The 17,019-nt window shown below is 45.6% G+C and overlaps 1 protein-coding gene and 1 long non-coding RNA gene across 3 annotated transcripts in view; one reads left to right on the top strand and one right to left on the bottom strand.

The window, feature by feature from the left end:
• Positions 1-242: 242 nt before the first annotated feature.
• Positions 243-5,955, bottom strand: LOC149867405 (uncharacterized). The gene is made up of 3 exons (XR_016441628.1): positions 5,607-5,955; positions 1,312-1,436; positions 243-783 (listed from the first exon to the last, which is right to left on the bottom strand). It is a non-coding gene; the product is annotated as an uncharacterized LOC149867405 (long non-coding RNA).
• A 53-nt stretch (positions 5,956-6,008) lies between these two features.
• Positions 6,009-17,019, top strand: part of CWC22 (CWC22 spliceosome associated protein) — a 77,046-nt gene continuing 66,035 nt past the window's right edge. The window contains exon 1 of one of the 2 annotated variants that reach the window (XM_090045310.1): positions 6,009-6,037. In XM_090045310.1, coding sequence (XP_089901436.1) covers positions 6,029-6,037 — 9 coding nt within the window. In that variant the 5' untranslated portion in view covers positions 6,009-6,028. Of the gene's footprint in view, positions 6,038-8,865; positions 8,970-17,019 lie in introns of those variants that run through there. The other variant, XM_090045309.1, reaches the window with a different exon arrangement.

Raw genomic sequence — 17,019 nt, forward strand, 5'->3', positions numbered from 1 at the left:
CTAATGTGTGATTACTTCACTTTGCATTCTTAGGATAGGTCTACACTGCTGCTGTGAAGCATTCTTGGCTCTGCTAACCCCCACTCCATTCATGCTAACTACTCAAAAATGCAGCTATGTAGTTGCCTTTGAGTGGCCCTGAGTAAGCCAAGGGAAGTGGTGCTGGCTCCTACCCTAGGGGTCTTTAAGAAGAGGCTTGATGCCTACCTGGCTGGAGTCATTTGAGCCCAGTGTTTCTCCTGCTCGGGCGGGGGGTCAGACTTGAAGATCTACAAGGTCCCTTCCGACCCTACTTCTATGATTCTATGATATGATAAGTCCGGTATCACTTATCACAGAGTCTGGGAACTCTGTCTTTAGATAAGCTTATTTACATGGGTTTGGCGCAGCTCTCAGGCAGCTAAATTGTGTCATTTCCAGGAGTTGGCTGGCATGTATAGTGCAAGAGCAGGTTGAGGAGAGGCATTTTCCATGGCAGCACCACAAGCATGACACAGATGCAATGCAGGATGTCCTTTAATGTTCTTTTATGTATAATAAGCACTGCATATGTAACTTCAGTATGCAAGGAAAATAATAGTAATTTTAGTATCTAAATGCTTTCTTTCATGGTACTTATCACAATACAACTAGAAAGCTTCTGACTTCTAGAAACATTACCAGTGATCCTGCAATGCACTGTATCTGATGAACACTTGCAGCTGCATGGGCCCCTGCAGACTCCAGTACATTTTTCCTCCTGCCATCAGATCTGTGTAACAGACCCTTCCATCCAAGTGGGATCTTTTTCAAGAATGGAGCCAAAGGAGTAAAAGGAAAGGAAATAAAAGGAATGGCTCATGTCAAACCATTTAATTTAAACAGAATTTGATGTTTCTTTTTTAATATCTTATTGTTGCACATCAGTCTAAAAAATAGTTCTTCACTGGCATTATGCTCCCTGCATATTTTGTGTTTACTCTGCCACCTTAGAAATACAAAGTGCAATGCAGAGCATTCTTACTCTAAACTTGCACATTGCTTTATCAGCAAAATGCATTGTTTTCCCTTGAGGTAGGTGTTATGTTTCCCTATTTACTGCTTCTGCAGGCATTCTGAATTACAGCAATTAAAGTACACCTTACTGAGTTCAAGTGAACATACTAATTAGCAACACAGCATACCTATCTGACTGAGCTTTCAGGGAAGAAGGTACTTGGAAGCTAGGAAAGCTTGCATTTGACAGTTGTATGTTCCAGCCCCTGATTTTTGTTACTCAGGACAGGTTTTAGCTATTGTATTCAAGGAAAGTCATTTGTTGTTTTATTTTACCAGCAGGCAGGAAGCATGGGCCAACGGATTACGTCATAAGTACTGAGAGACATAGTTTCACTTCCTTGATCCACTGCAGATTTCTTGAGTGTCCTTGGGCAGCTCACTGAAGTTTCTGTCTCCATCTGTAAAACAGGGATGATAAAACTTACCTACCTCATAAGCGTCTTTTAATGATGAATATATTAAAGGAGACAATATGATAATAGGGACTATAACAGAATACAAAATTAAAGTTAAACACTTTTGCCAACCTTCTTTTTGGTGGGTAACTATTTTTTTACTAAGTCAGTACCTGAAACAACTCTACACTAGAAAGAAGTTCCCCTGGGGACATTTAAGCTACATGGGGCTTCTTTGTATTACTGATATGGTCAAAGTAACCAGAGAGTTTCAGGGGAAAAATACCTTTCTACTGTGTTTAAACACCTGATAGTGAACACCACATCCATCCTTCTTTATTTCCCTGTACACCTCCTTGGCTCTCAGGTCCACACCCTTCATGTTTTTTCAGCTGCCTGTACCTCCCTCCATGCTTGTTTTGGTTCTCCTCAGATCCTCTTAGTGGTTCCCTGAACATTGTTGCCTACACCCCGTCTTGAGCTTTTGCAGGTCTGTGCTTCTGAGTCTATTTTGTATCATTTTTACATGACTATATTTTACTCCATGAAGAAGTATAGCCTTAGGATAGAAAAAAGGCTATGCATTTACTTGATCTTAAAGTAAACATGGCTCATTTAATGTAGTAGAGACACATATAGAAGAGTTCCTCATTCTCAAGGCTTCTAATAGGAGCCCTGAAACAAAGGTATTAGGAGAGAGGCACTAGTTAGTTGCAGGCTGCTAATACCACAGCACTGTATGAATTCTCCTTAAGTACCTGGCACAGTCAGTGTTGTAGCGTAAACAATCCCCAAACTGATCAATGCCTCGTATTTTCAAAGTTTCTCTTACCCATTTCGGGAACTGCTATCACTACATCACTGACTGTCCTTGACAAGCAATCTTCTAGGAGTTAATGACTGTTATTTCTTCCACTGGGGGGCCTTGGTGAACAGTTGCTCTCCAGGGCCTGATGTGCACCCCTTAGATGCTTATAGGTTGCTACCAAGTCCCCTCTAAGTCTTCTCTTCTTCAGGCTGAACAGTCTCATATCTTTCAACCTCTCCTTGTATGGCCTGCTCTTCAGACCTCTGATCATATGCGTAGCCCTCCTTTGGACTAGGCCCCCAACAAATGTTAAATTAAAGGCACCATGGTATTTGGTGTGAGATCCCAACAATTACACTTCCTGCCATGCCATAAGTGCAGAAGGCATGATCGTGGGATCCTATTGCATCACACCCCATTGCATCATATTGCTGATGCACAGGGAACCTGATCCTGGGCTCTCCCTGCACCACCAAGTAGCGAACTTGGCTCCCCATGCTCCTCCCACTGGGAACCTCAATGTGGGGCTTGGCAGTCTTGCAGCTGGGAGCCCTGGTCATCTGATCAGAGTTCCCAGCCTCTGGAATGCACTGGAGTCTCGAAAGGCTCCAGAGGCTGGGAACACTGGCCACACATTCAATTAATGTCCATAAGAACCAGCCAGAAGGTTATTGTGCATATTTTGGCTTATTCCTTATTTTATTATGCCATTAATTGACTGAACATGTGGCCAGGTTACTACTTAAGATCTGATTTAACTAGCTAATCATGTCTTAAGTGTAATGTCATATCTGTCACTCCTGTTAACTGCATACTGCTTTAGAGTGAGTATGCAGTTAAGAGGAGCGCGCTTTTATAGTTAACAGGAGTGCACTTAAGTTACAAAGTACATGGTAAGACAGTGAAAGATGAAATAAACTTAACAAGAAAGAATTTGGAACTTGCATTGTATCATGCTGTTAAATGACTTATGACTGTATCTGGTATGTACATAAGTACACCATAATTTTCTATGCCTCTGCTATCCTGACCACTACTTCCATCTCCTGCTACTTTCTAGCCCCTTCTTCTGTCCTGCTTGCTCTGCTATACCCCCCTTTCCTTCCCACACAGGCCCTTTTCTGCCTATTTTGTGAACCCTTTGTCACTTGCCTTTATCCTACCTCCTTACCTATTTTCTTGTTTCCCTCTCTCCCAGAGCTTCCCTACTTGGAGATCTGGAAGCACAGCTCTATATATCACTCCTTTATACCTTGCCATGTCCTTTCCACTAGAGGTGCACTGATACCTCAGTCCTATATTGTATTGTCACCAAAGAAGGAAAATTTACATTATCAGCAATTGGCTTTTTTTGGCTGATGTGGTTGATAATGTGGCTGATAAACGCTCCGTGTATGCGTGTAGCCACAGCGCAACATGCAGGTGGGCCAGGAGCACAGCCCAGCAGGGAGGACAGCAGTGTCAGATTGGTAAGTCTGTTGTGGGGGAAAGGGCTGGGGGCATGGGCGACTGGTGTCTCCTGAATCTGGCGGGGCACCACCAGCTGATTACTGACTGGGGGGGAAGGGTTCCCCAGTGGCCAGTTACCAACGGAGGGGTGGGAGGGTGATGTCCCACCAGCAGCCAATCACTGACCCTGGAAGAGCCAGCAGCAAAAACTTAAGTACCTACTGGCACTTCTCTCAGCACCCCCACTCCCCAGCCGGCATCAATCTCAAGGGGGCACGGCCAGCACTTCTTTCGGCTCCCCCACATCCCGGGTGGCAAGGGCCAATCTCAGGAGGAGCCTTCCCTCCTCCCCACACCTCCCAGATGAGCTGCTTGCAGCACCATCCTGTATCCTGCCCCACCCCAGCTGTATAGTGCCTGCCCTGCCCCAGCCCCACTCACTCCCTCACAACAGGACTCAGCCTACCCCCCCCCATGCTCCTTCCCTCTCCCCTTGCCCCTTTCCAACAGAGTACCAGCTGAATGCTGCTCTCCAAGCTGCTGGGCTGCATATCAGTAATCAGATTGCTGATACGGCTTGTTTTCCTGTCCCTGGGAACCCCTAGGGACGGTGCTGCCTGTGCCCCATCTTCTGTGACATAGTCACATGCACACACACATATATTTTCTGACAGAGTTGAGCTGAAGTGCCTGAAGACAGCCAGACCAGTTTATGTTTTTATACTAAATAATTTATAGTCATAGGGAAGCAGGGCTGAAAGGGACCTCCAGAAGTCATGTAGTCCATCCCCCTGCCTGAGGCAGGATCATCCCTTTGCAAACCATCCAACACTACCATAATCTAAACACTACATAAGACTACCATCAACCCTGACACAACATGGACCTAACACCCTAGCCTGACTCAGGTAAAGCAGGGAAACCACGCTATAATTTCTTTTATGAATGCAGAATGGCAGCTGTTTCTACCTGTCCGATCTATTTCTTCCCCACATCAGTGGGTTTATCTATTGTGGGAAATTGTGCAATAATGTTCTACGATAGCTCCAAGAAATTCCTTCACGTAGGAAGTGTGCTTATCTCCAAAATAAAAATGACTTTTATCCCAAACTAAAGCATCCCTTTCCAGGGAGATAGCCTGGAATGGCTATTACAGCATTGCCATGGTGGTGATGCCAAAACAAGAGCTATCCTGTTTGGTAGTTCTCAACTGTTTTGTACCAGGACCCATTTGTAAACATTGATAGCCAGTCCCAACCCAGTGCCCCATACACCCAACCTGATGTCCCCCCCACCCCCAGTGTGTGGGGCATGGGGGGCCCCAAGCAGCCCTTTGCAAGCTTGAGCTCTGGCAGCCTGCAAGGGAAAAGCTACTGTTTCCCATTTTTCACCTTTGAAGGACAATCCATTTTTGAAATTTGTTCATTACCCTTTCATATATTCTTGCCACCCACGGGTTGAGAAATGCTGTGCAGCTGACTCCTCTGGATGGATAAACCCTAAACTGGGGTTCTCAGCCTTGTTAGACTCTAGGCTGCCCACCGTTAGATTCAAGCCAGGCTCAGAAAGCACCAGCTCAGAGTTTTCACTTGCTTTTGGACTGTGGAAAAATAATAAAGCCATTTTGATGATGATGATGATATTCTTATAATCTTTACACAGAACTCAAAAAGCCCAGGGCAGGCCACGAGGGGTTTTACGCTTGGCTTATGTTGCAGGTCATGTTTGCAGGCCTGGCTGTGCTAACACGGTGGGGAAAGAGCGCAGTCTAGGACTGATGTATGGCTGCACCTCTAGTGGAAAGGACATGGAAAGGTACCAAGGGGTGATATACAGAGCTGTACTTCCAGATCCCCAACTAGGGAAGCTCTGGGCACCCTCGGAGACTCCCAGTGACCCCCCCTGGTAACCACTACCTTGGAAAGTGAAGTCCCCCCAAGAGCAGGGACGAGGATGGAGCAACGTTCCCCTCCTCTTCCCGGGAAGTAGCACGTGGCTAGGCAGGCCCCGCCCCGGGAGAGCCGATACTCCCCACGCCAGACGGCACGACGCATGCCCAGACTAGCTAGCCCGGCCGACCCGCACGGCCCGCAGCGCACAGCCCCAGACGAAGCCGCGCGTCCTGCATGCTGGGAAATGTAGTTTTCGCCCAGTGGCCCCTCCTCCCCCTAGCCTGCGGGAGCCGCCATGTTGTGACGTAAGAACGTGCCTCCCCCATTGGGCGGGCTCTTCCCGTTTCTGTTTTCTCGTGTTTCGCTTCGGGGCCTGAAGCTAGAGCTCCGCCAGGAAGTACAGGTTAGTGATGTCACGCAGCGGAAGTGACATTTTTTCCGGTGCGATGGCGGCGGTGAGTATCGCTGCGCGGCGAGGGCCTGCGGGTCTGGTTTCGTCGGCGCTGGCATCGGCCGCGGCGGCCTCTGGGGACGCCGGGGCCGGAGGTCGCGTCCGACCCTGGGGTCGCCGCTGCGGCCTGCTCTCCTCTGCTCCGCCTCATTCTGCTCTGCCTGGCTGCGGCCGGGCCCCCTCCTTCCCTCCGAGCCCGGCAGGCCCCCGACTCGTGCCTTCTTCAGTGTCGCCCTTAAGGCAGACTCGAGCCCCTGTGACTTGCAGCAGCCCCTGCGGCCCGGGAGGCTGGTGAGGGGAGGTTGCTCCAAACATGTCTGCTGCTTCGAGGGGCATCTGAAGAGCAAACAGGCGGGTGGGGAGGTTGCAGGTTTAAATCGAGCTCGGGGGGTGGGGGGGCTGAGCAGAGTGTACCAGACAGTGCCCGCTGGCCCTTGAACAAGTCCAAGGAGCCAGGGGATGCTGCCCAGTGAAACTGCCAGGAGGCATGAACAGATCAGGAACAGGAAAACAGCCCTGCAATCCCTGGGGGTCAGCCAGAGCCTCCTTCCTGGTCAGATAAATCACTCCTGTCAGAGATGGGCTTATTCGAGACATATTGGGAACATGGGTTTTATGCCCACCGAGCAATGGTGCCGAGCCTCCTTAGTAGAGGAGCCTGTGTATGCGTTAACTGAATTTGTGAGACAAATAGAAGACAAAACAGAGATGGGAGTGAAGGTCGGAGGTTCAAAATGAAAGCAATGAGGGAGACACCAAGCAGAACACACTGGACACTGCTTACTGGTTTAATGAGTCCCAGGACCCAGTGGGCACTGTCCAGTGAAACTCTGCCTGGAGACGTAAAAAGACCAGAGACAGGAAAACAGCCCCATAATCCTTGGGGGGTCCTCCGTACCAGAGCCTCCTTCCTGGTCAGGTAGATCATTAGTGTCAGAAAGGAGGTATATAGCTGGTGGGAACACAAGTGCCATCTTGGGTCACATCTGGCTATTAGACAAATAGTATTAGTTACTCTCACTTAAAGATGAATCACGTCAGTCCTGTACAGAAAACATCCCAAGACTAGAAAAGACAAGTGGAGAAGGAGAGTGGTGGAGGCAAGGGTTTTTCTCTGGAATTAGCCACCAGTCTTCATCCTCAGCCTTTTTTTTTTTTAAAGCAGTTATGAATTTTTGTGACCTGTCGCATGTTGTCAGAAAACACAAATACTGAAATGAAAACCAGTTGAGAAAATCTTGAGCTATTGACTTTTCAGCAGTGCTGTCAGAGATTTTTACATCAAGACACCACTGAATAAAATGTAATTCCTTGCTCTGATGAGAGCATTGAGGGAATAACTTGGTCACTTGTATAATCAGAAGCATGAAAAAACTGCAGCAAGGGGCCTTGCACTGAGAACTTGTCTGTACTTTGTGGGGAGTGTAAAGAATGGAAATTAATAATATGTTTGTTTTGGAGTGGAATTGAGATCTTTCTAATCATTCTGGTTATTCTACAATGAAAAGTTAATTATAGCATTACATCTATTTGTAGGTTCTTAAAGTCAGAAAGTACTGAATTCAGAAAAGCTTACATACGTTTTTGTGTTGTTGCAGGATTATGAATCTTATTTTACGAGAATTTGGCAGATATAATGCTTGTTTTTCTTATTTTAAAAATCCCTGGGACTTAAGTTCACTTTTAGTTTTCTTACATAATAAGGCTGCACGTTGCTGAGATGTTTCTTGTAAGATATTAAGAAACTCATTTGGGTTGCACCGATAGAGATTTTTTTTTGACTGATGGCTAACTTTTAACGAGCCATATTGATCAATGCTGATCCAGTTGCCACTATGCAGCTGGGCATGGAGAACAGCCTCTGGTTGGTAAGTCTGTTGTGGTGGAAGGGGTGGGAAGGGGCATGTGGGGGAGGCAAGGCCTCTATGGTGAGGGAGTGAGTGGGGCAGGGGCAGGTGCAGGTGCTGCCCAGCCAGGGTGGGGTGGGGCACGGGATGGAGCTGCAAGCAGCTCATTGGGGGGTGGGGAGCGGCTCCTGCCACTGCACACCCTGGCAGATTATGGGGGAATATGCCCCTGGATCTGTGTGTAGAGTGAGGGTAGGCTGGGGCTGGGCCTGCGCTGAGCTCTTCCCAGCGAGGGGCTGGGCCAGGCTGTGCTCAGGACTGGGGGCAGCAGTGCTGGGCATGGGGCAATGGGGGGGTGGTGCTGCAGCCACCCTAAAATTCACTGTAACCCATCCCAGCACCACTGCCTGTCCCAAGCGCACCCTGGCCCACCCCCTGCCGGGAATAGCCCCGTGCAGCCCCAGCCCACTGCAGCAGCCCACCCTTGCCCCATGCAGAACTGGGAGCACATGCCCCCTCTGCCCTCCAGGTGTGCATGCCACAAGAGCTGTGGCTCCCCAAATGAGCTGCTCGCAGTTCCATCTCGTGCCATGCCCTGCACTGCCCCAGCTGTGCAGCCTCTGCTGCAGCGTCAGTCCCTCCACCTCACTGTGAGCGCCTCAAACTGCTTCCCCCCTCCCTCCCTTCCACCACAACAGACTTACCAGCCGAACCCAGCTGCTTTTCGCAATGCCACACTGTGCTTCTGGCTGTGCTGCAGCTGTGCGCATGCATGGGGTATTTATCGGTCACATTATCAGCCTCATCGGCCAAAAAAAGCCAACTGTCGATACTGTCGTTTTTCCTTATATCAATGTGGATCTGATATGGGACCGATGTATCAGTGCACCTCTAAAACTCATAACATGTCTGCAGTTCTAGTTTAATCTTAAAAGTCACTCGTTTCATTAGTTAAAGGTTTTGCTTTATCTTTTGTGCTTTGCAGATTAAATATATTTGATAAGAGGCCCACATTTTGAATTCAGTACAAAGTCAGGACTTGACAAATAAGCTGAAAAAATGATGAAAAGTAGAGTGGCACAAATGAATGTAAGTATTTTGAAGGCTTAGGGTTTTTGGTTATAGCTGTTTTGGTCTAAGGACGTAGGCAGAGAAGATCTTTGGGTAGCTGTGATATATTTTCTTAGACAAATTAAATAGTTGGAAAAATTGTTCTTTGCAAGATTTTGGGCACAAACACCCTTTTTCAGGCAACAGAGAGAGTCTGTTGGTGTTTGTGTGCTCTCCTGTGTGGAATAGAAGCCAATATGTGAAATGCAAGTCTGTGAAAATGCAAATGCTTTGCAGTGAGGATCTGAGGAATTGGGAGACAGTAGGTGAGAGACAGGTTGGGGAGGAGGAGTGTTGAACTAATGGGGGTGGGGGAGGAGGAGTGTTGAACTAATGAATATAGCTAGTAAAATACAGACAGGTTATTTGCATTATAACCTGCCTGCCATCTGATAACCCCAGGTAATCTGTCTGCATTTTACCAGCTACATGGGGTTTTTATGTGAATTTATTATGTAGGGGTCTGTCTTCTACTCTACATGAATACAGCATACCCAGACTTGAATAAAAATTATGACTAACATGAAGGAAAGAATAAATGCTATAGTTGATAACCAAACAACTCTTAAATGTTCATGTTTCTTTCTTTGCATCTGTGTTCTTGGACACGATATAAACACACCTCACAATGAAACTTTAGTCTGGCGTGAGAGAGATACCAGTCCACCAACAGTCAGTGCTGACCTAGTGAAGGGGCACTTGGAGGGGTTGGACATAATTAAGTTGGCAGGCCCTGAAGAGCTTCATCCAAGGGTACTAAAGGAACTGGCTGGTATCATAGCAAAACCACTGGCACAACTGTTTGAGTGCTAGTGGCGCTCAGGACAGGTCCCAGAGGACTGCAAAAGGGCCAGTGTGGTCCCTATCCTGAAGAAGGAGAACCCGGGTAATTATAGGCTGGTTAGCCTTACCGCTATTCTTGGCAAGACCTTAGAAAAAATCATAAAGGATCACATTTGTGGGGGGCCAGCGGGTAAAGCAATGTTAAGGGGCAGCCAGCATGGGTTTATAGCAGGCAGATCCTGACTGACTAGCCAGGCCTCTTTTTATGACCAGGTCACAAAGTGCTTAGATGCAGAAGTAGAGGTAGATGTAATTTACTTGGACTTTAAAAAGGTGTTCAGGTGGGTGGAAAACTGGCTTATAAGACAAACCCAGAGAGTGGTGGTGGGTGGGTCAGTTTCTACCTGGAGAGATGTGGGCAGTGCTGTCCCCCAACCAGCTCTGTCCTTGGAACAGTACTGTTCAGTATCTTCAACAGTGATTTGGATGAGGGTGTACAAAGCACACTATCCAAATTCACAGACAGCACCAAACTATGGGATACAGTAAACACACTAAAGGGAAGTGAGTGAATTCAGGTGGATTTGGATAGACTGGGGAAGTGGGCAGATCAGATTAGGACGTAATTTAACAAAGGTAAATGCAAAACGCTGCACCTGGAGAGAGAGAATCACCATTATACCTGTAGACTGGGAAGTACCATTCTGAGTAGCATGGCAGTAGAAGGGAATCTTGGAGTCATAGTTGACACAAAAATGAACATGAGTCGCCAATGTGACAGCATAATAAGTAAGACTAACCACATGCTTTCTTGCATTAGTAGGTACATCACGAACAGGTCTAGGGAGGTGATACTTCCCCTCTATGTGGCATTGGTGAGGCCGCAGCTGGAGTGCTGCATCCAGTTTTGGGCACCACACTTCAAGAGGGATGTGGATAACCTGGAAAGGGTTCAGAGGAAGGCTGCACATATGGTTGAGGGCCTCCAAGTAAGATCCTATGAAAACAGATTGAGGGACCTGAATCTCTTCAGCCTCTGCAAGAGAAAGCTGAGAGGTGATCTTGTGGCTGTCTGCAAACTCCATTGGGAGGGTCAGCAGGGAATAGGAAATACTCTGCTTACAAGGGTGCCCCTCGGGGTTACTAGAAACAATGGCCATAAACAAGGAGAGTAGATTTAGATTGAACATCAGGAAGAAATTCTTTATAGTGAGGGCTGCCAAAATATGGAATTGGCTTCCAAGGGAGGTGGTGCTTTCCCTTACCTTGGAGGTGTTCAAAAGGAGATTAGACAAACATCTGGCGGGGGTTACGTGACCCAAGTGCTTGTTCTTGCCCAGAGCAGGGGGTCAGACTCGATGTAAGTAGGTCCCTTCTGACCTTAGAAATCCTATGAAATCTGTGATTCTTATAAGCATCAGTTCTGTATGTGTTACCTGTACTGTAACTTTTATTATTCATTTTGTTTTTCCTGTGTTTAGTACTGTTTAATCATGGCCTGTGAGGTTCAAACAAAGTACTGTCATTGCTAGTTGAGAATCTTCACTAATAATGGAACTGAATGCACATTTGCTATATAGAGTAAAATCTGTGTTAACTAGCATCTTAGTAACCGGCACTTCTATTAACTGGAATTTTTGGCTGGCTTGCTGGAAGCAGAGGGGGAGGGAAGAGAAGCTTGCACGTACCAGCCGCTGCTACCACCCACCACTCTGCACTGTTGCTGCTCTGCATCTGCCCCCAAGCCCCTGCTCAGGTAACCAGGATTTTTATATAACTGGCATGCCGCATTCCCCACTCATACTGGTCATCACAGCTTTTACTATATATTACTAGATTACTCTAATTTGGGTACATAGCAGATAGGATTAAGGTTCAAAATGATCTTGATTAAATCAGAGAGCTAACCAGGTGACATTCAAGAAAATATGTGCAAAGTACTTCATTTAGACATAATCAAATATACAGATTGGGAGAAGATAGAATAGTTTGCAGTTCTCCAAAGAAGAACCTGGTGATTATAGTGAACTGTTAAATTGAATTTTAGTTAACAATATGCTGTTTTTGCAAAAGAAGCAAATACCTAGGGGTACACCAATGAAGATTTTTTTTGGGCCAATACCAACGTCCAATTATTAACAAGCCAAATTGGCCAATACTGATCCGATTGCTGATATGCAGCCCGGCAGCTTAGAGAACAGCATCTGGCTGGTAAGTCTGTTCAGGGGAAGGGCAAGGACATGGGGAAGGCAGATTGAGGCACTACGGTGAGGGAGGAGAGGTACAGTGGGCTGCACTGCTGAGGCAGGGTGTGGAACAGAGCTGCGAATGGCTTATCTGGGTGGGGGGATGCCTCCCACCACTCGGTGAACCCCTAGGGGAGGCATGGGGGTCATGTGCCCCCTGGATCGGTGTGTTGTATTAGGGTGGGTTGGGGCCCGGGCTGTGCTCAGGGTGGGCAGTGGCAGTACTGCAAGGGAAGCTATGGGGGGGGCTACAGCAAAATTTGGGGTGGCTGAAGCCCCACCTCCCCTTAGTCCTTCCTCCTAGCCTCTCCTCCCAACCCCCCTGCCAGAAAGAGCCCAGTGCTGCACCCAGTCCCAGCCCACAGTGACAGCCCGCCCTTGCCCTGCGCACAGATGCAGGGGCACACGTCCCTCTATGCCTCCCCTGGGGGTGTGCTGAGTGGCAAGAGCCCTGCCCTGCAGATGAGCCGCTCCCAGCTCTGTCCCATTCCCTGCCCTGCCCCAGCTGAGCAGTGCCTGCTGCTGTTCCACTCCATCCCTCACTGCAGGGGCCTTGATCTGCTCCCCCCAACACCTGTTCCCTCCCACCACCCCTCCCCCCCCAACAATAGACTCACCAGCCAGGCGTTGATATGCAAGCTGCCGTGCTGGCTGTGTGCATGCTGCAGCTGCATGCATGCAAGCACCATTTATCAACAACATTATCAGCTATATCAGCCAAAACGAATTGCCAATAATGCCAATTTTCCTTTTATCAGTGACAGTACAATATGGACTGACATATCGGTACACTTATACGAATGGCATGTTAAAGGTATTAACAAAGTCTGTTGCATGTAAGTCACTAGTTCTTTCACTCTATTTAATACAAGTTCTAGACTAGAGTACTGTGTCTAGATTAGGTTGTAGCTTTTTAAGAGGCATATAGGTTGCAGACAGTGTTATCAAGTCAGCTTATAGTAAGTGGAAGTGGGCTTGGTTTTTTTTTGTTTGTTTTTTTAGGAGTCGCTTTAATTTTTTGAGAATTGCAGGTTGATTAAGCACCCCTACTCCCCTCTCTTTGAAATGGGTTGGACTTGGTTTTTAAAGGCAGTACCACTTTTTTTCTTATGAGACTTGGCAGCACTGGTTGCAGGGAGTACTTATGTTGGAGAGAAATGGAAGTGATTAGAGTGCTAGAAAACATGGTGTACATACCAAGAGTGTTCTGAAAAGTACAAAGTAAACTGACTAACAGGGAAATGTTTTAAAATTTCTCTTAGTTATTTTAGATGTTAGTTGCACCAATAAGGAAAATATTCAGATTGTAGTGTGACCTTTCATATGGATACCTGCAGTGATATGGAATACTATGGAATTACCTTGAAATAAAATTTCTAATTTTTTTTTAATCCCATCTGAATTGGCTGGATACATTTACTGTATAAAGTATAACTTTATAACATGATGTTGCCACATGGTATATGTGTAACAAAAATCCTCTTACCAGTTTAAAATTGTTTCAGTTTTGTTATGTATGCATTTGGTTTTATTTTAGGAGAAAAGATAAATGAGAGAGCCTAGCTTTCCTTCTTTCCACACACTCCCTTTCATTTTTGGCTATTCAGTTAAATCCTTTGTTCATATCATATTTTCTCACATATAACACACCCCCCAAATAAAACACACAAATGCTTTTTGGAAGGCAGAATGTAGGACAAAAAGATTTTTTTAAGAGTTGTGGCTACATGACATGGACACATTATGGGGGCATTCCTTCCTAGGAGCAATTACTCCCAAGAAATGTGACATCAGAAACTTTCTGGTATGGCATACTCCCTGGATGCTCTGTGTTTCCAGCGGCACTTACTCTGTCACACAAGGTTAGACCCCGGACCCTTGCAGAGGGCAGAGCAAGATTTAACTACTTTACTGTAAGTAGTTCTTTATGTACGTTCTAGTAAATAAAATGTTTCCTTATCGCAAGCCTCATCAAGATGCTGCCAACATCTCACTCGCTGCTTCACTTCCAGCAAAGAAAACAGCTTCTCTGCTTAAATAATGCACCTCAGTTTGGAGGGGGTGGGGGGTTTGCTGTATATGAGAAAATACAGTACTTTCCCTAAGCTAAATAATTGCAGCATTTTAGTCTTACTGTGTGTGTCTACACAAGCTATTAATATGCCCTGATAAACTTCAGTGCAGTTTGCACTGGAGTCAGATGCTCCCAGGTGCAGTGCCTTTGTATGTGCCTGGGATGATCCCGGGCCCACATGAAGACACTGTGCTCAGAAGCAGCTGACCTGGAACAGGGAACCTAAGTGGTCAGTCCCAGGCTCTGGGTGGCAGCATTGGGTGGCAAAGGGGCTGGCTGGAACATAACGTGCTGCAGCACAAGGCTAGCCAGCATGCATCTCCCACACTGTAGCATCCTTGTGCCTCAGCCAGCCCTGGTCACAGTCTACTCATGTTTGAGCATGCATAAACACTCTGCCATAGGATAATACTCATTTCAGGTGCTACTGTCCTATGATGGAGTTGATTAGTTTACTGTTCCCTAACATGGGTGCACAGGTAGACTGTGACACTTTACCACAGAGGTAATTAGTCAACTCTGCAGTAAAGTGCACATGTAGACATGCCTATTGTATAGTAGTCATTCTGTGCTTCTCATCATTCTGTCAAATGATAATAAATACAGTGAGCTCCTTATATATGTACCTGATTGGTGCTTAATTCATTTCACTGTACAAAAATGCCGGTCTCAATTTGCCTGTTGATATTATAACAAGCACTGGTAATCTACATCTTGGTTAAGTGTAGAGATCTTTCAGACTTCGTATTTACTCTGCAACTGAAGTGCACTTTGCAAACTGTATGTGAAGTGCAACTATAACAGTATACTTCTTAACTAATAGTACTTTAACTGCACACAAAACACGTAATGGGAAGTAGCTGTCAAAAGGCTGCTATTAGAAGTCTTAAAAATGACAGGAGTTAATTAGTTTCGTGGTGACTATCTCCTTTCATTTTTCAAAGCTTGTAATAGCACCAATGAAACTTACTTCTTGAAGCCTTGAAAATGAAAGGAGCTAGTTAGTTAATACTAACTAGCTGTTAGTGTTAGTGTGTTTAATACTACCACATTGATAGTGCTGTGTAATTACAGTGTTATATGAATAAGTGCATGTTCTGGATACAGAAATGATCTGAACAGGGTGCAGGTCCTGGGGCAAATCAGCCTGTGTGGGGCCCATGCCCCCAGACATAAGGAAGCCAGCGGCAGATGGAGGGGGTGGGGGGCAGTGGCAACTGGCCAGATGCACCAGATTCAGCGGTGGATTTGGGGGCGAGGGAGTGCCAAGCGGCCAGAAGTGAAGCCAGTGGCAGCACAGAATCGCCATGCCGTGTCACTGTGCTCTGCGGGGCTCTCCGAAGTGTAGGGCCTGGGGTGGTCACCCCAATTCATCCCCGCTCCTCCCCACCCAAACAGCCCTGTCTGGATATGTACGTAGCCTGTCTTTTAATCCTGAGGCTATGCATTTAAACAGAGTATACTGCGTATGTGGAGACAGTAAGTTGTTTGTTTGTTCATTTGTTTGTCGTACAGTTAAAGTCAATATAGCAGACTTGCTTGGTAATAAGAAAATACCCAGTTTATACAGTGGGCAGTTACATTGCCCGTGGCTTATCACTTTCAAGGCTGCTATTATAGTTGCTAAGCATTCTAAGTAAGGCCTGTATGAGGTGCAAACAGCTGAGCACAGGCTGTTTTTTTCCCCCCCCCCCCCACAAATTTGCTGTCATGCTTAATTTGGCTTAAGCTTTGCCTTTGCTATTTCAGTGGATGGGATTTGGCAAATGGTTTATGCCATCTGCCCAGCTTAAGATCTGGCTTTGTTACCTGTGGACTTCTTAAATTGCTTATATAGTAATGACACTGGCGTGTGTTGGTCCATTTCTTATTCATTCTCTCATCTTATAAACACACATCTTGCTTTTATGGGAAAATTGAGCTTGGCTTTTGTTTGATATGTTATCAGTCTTTTTAATGCTCATCCAGTTTAACTGCTAGTACTGTATTTATGCAAATCCAAGGTGACTTTGAATTGAACACAACCTGCCAATTAGATTGTATAAGTGGACAATTATAAATTTGTTAGTTTTCCATATATGGAATCTAATTATGGGGTGATCACATTAACAGGGATAGAAGGGAAAAGGAATGAGAGACTTGAATAAACTGATCCCATCATTCCAGAATTTGTGATGATTACATCGAGAATGACTTCTGTACGTATAGGTAAAGATGCAAGTATGATCTCAGAGTTGATGGCGGCTTTATTTCTTGATCTTCTAAACAAGTTTTGTCATTAGTTAGATTTAATTATTTAAGAAATTTTTATTTCAAAATCTGGATTTTATATGGATTGGAACAGATTGATATAGTGCTGTTAAGATATACTTGCAAGAGAACTTCAGTTTGAAAACCATTTTCTCAAGGTTAATAGCTTCATATTGCTATCTCTGCTGAATATGCAGCTAAACATTCTGTTACTTCACTCTCAGAGTGTATCCAAACGGTTGATCATAAGAACAGTAAACTCAGGGTTTTTTAAGTGCAACTCAATAATAAAATAATGAAAAAATAGATTACATTTGAGATCCAAATAATGTTTTCAGTGTTTTCCAAACTAAATGGTTACAGAAAAAATTAAATACTCTTCCAGTCTTGCTTCAAATATTAGCTGGTGGCATTTCTAAAAGCTGTTGTTGGAAGAAAGTGTTCATTTTAGAGGTCTGTCTTCTGTTCATCACAATTATAACTTCATTCAAATACATGCATGTTATTAGACTTTATTTATGTGTGTGTGTGAATTCTTTTTTCATTAGTGACTTATGAAAGTCATTAGCCTAAAGTCTGTGATAGACTGAAGTCCTGCAGTCACATTCCAAACAAGTGTAGTACAGGCGACACCAATTCAAGACTTACATCTGATGCTCTGTTAATGTTTTTGATT

Source organism: Crocodylus siamensis, chromosome 4 (assembly GCF_052110815.1).
Source record: "Crocodylus siamensis isolate JL-2025a chromosome 4, ASM5211081v1, whole genome shotgun sequence".
Classification (NCBI taxonomy): Eukaryota; Metazoa; Chordata; order Crocodylia; family Crocodylidae; genus Crocodylus; species Crocodylus siamensis.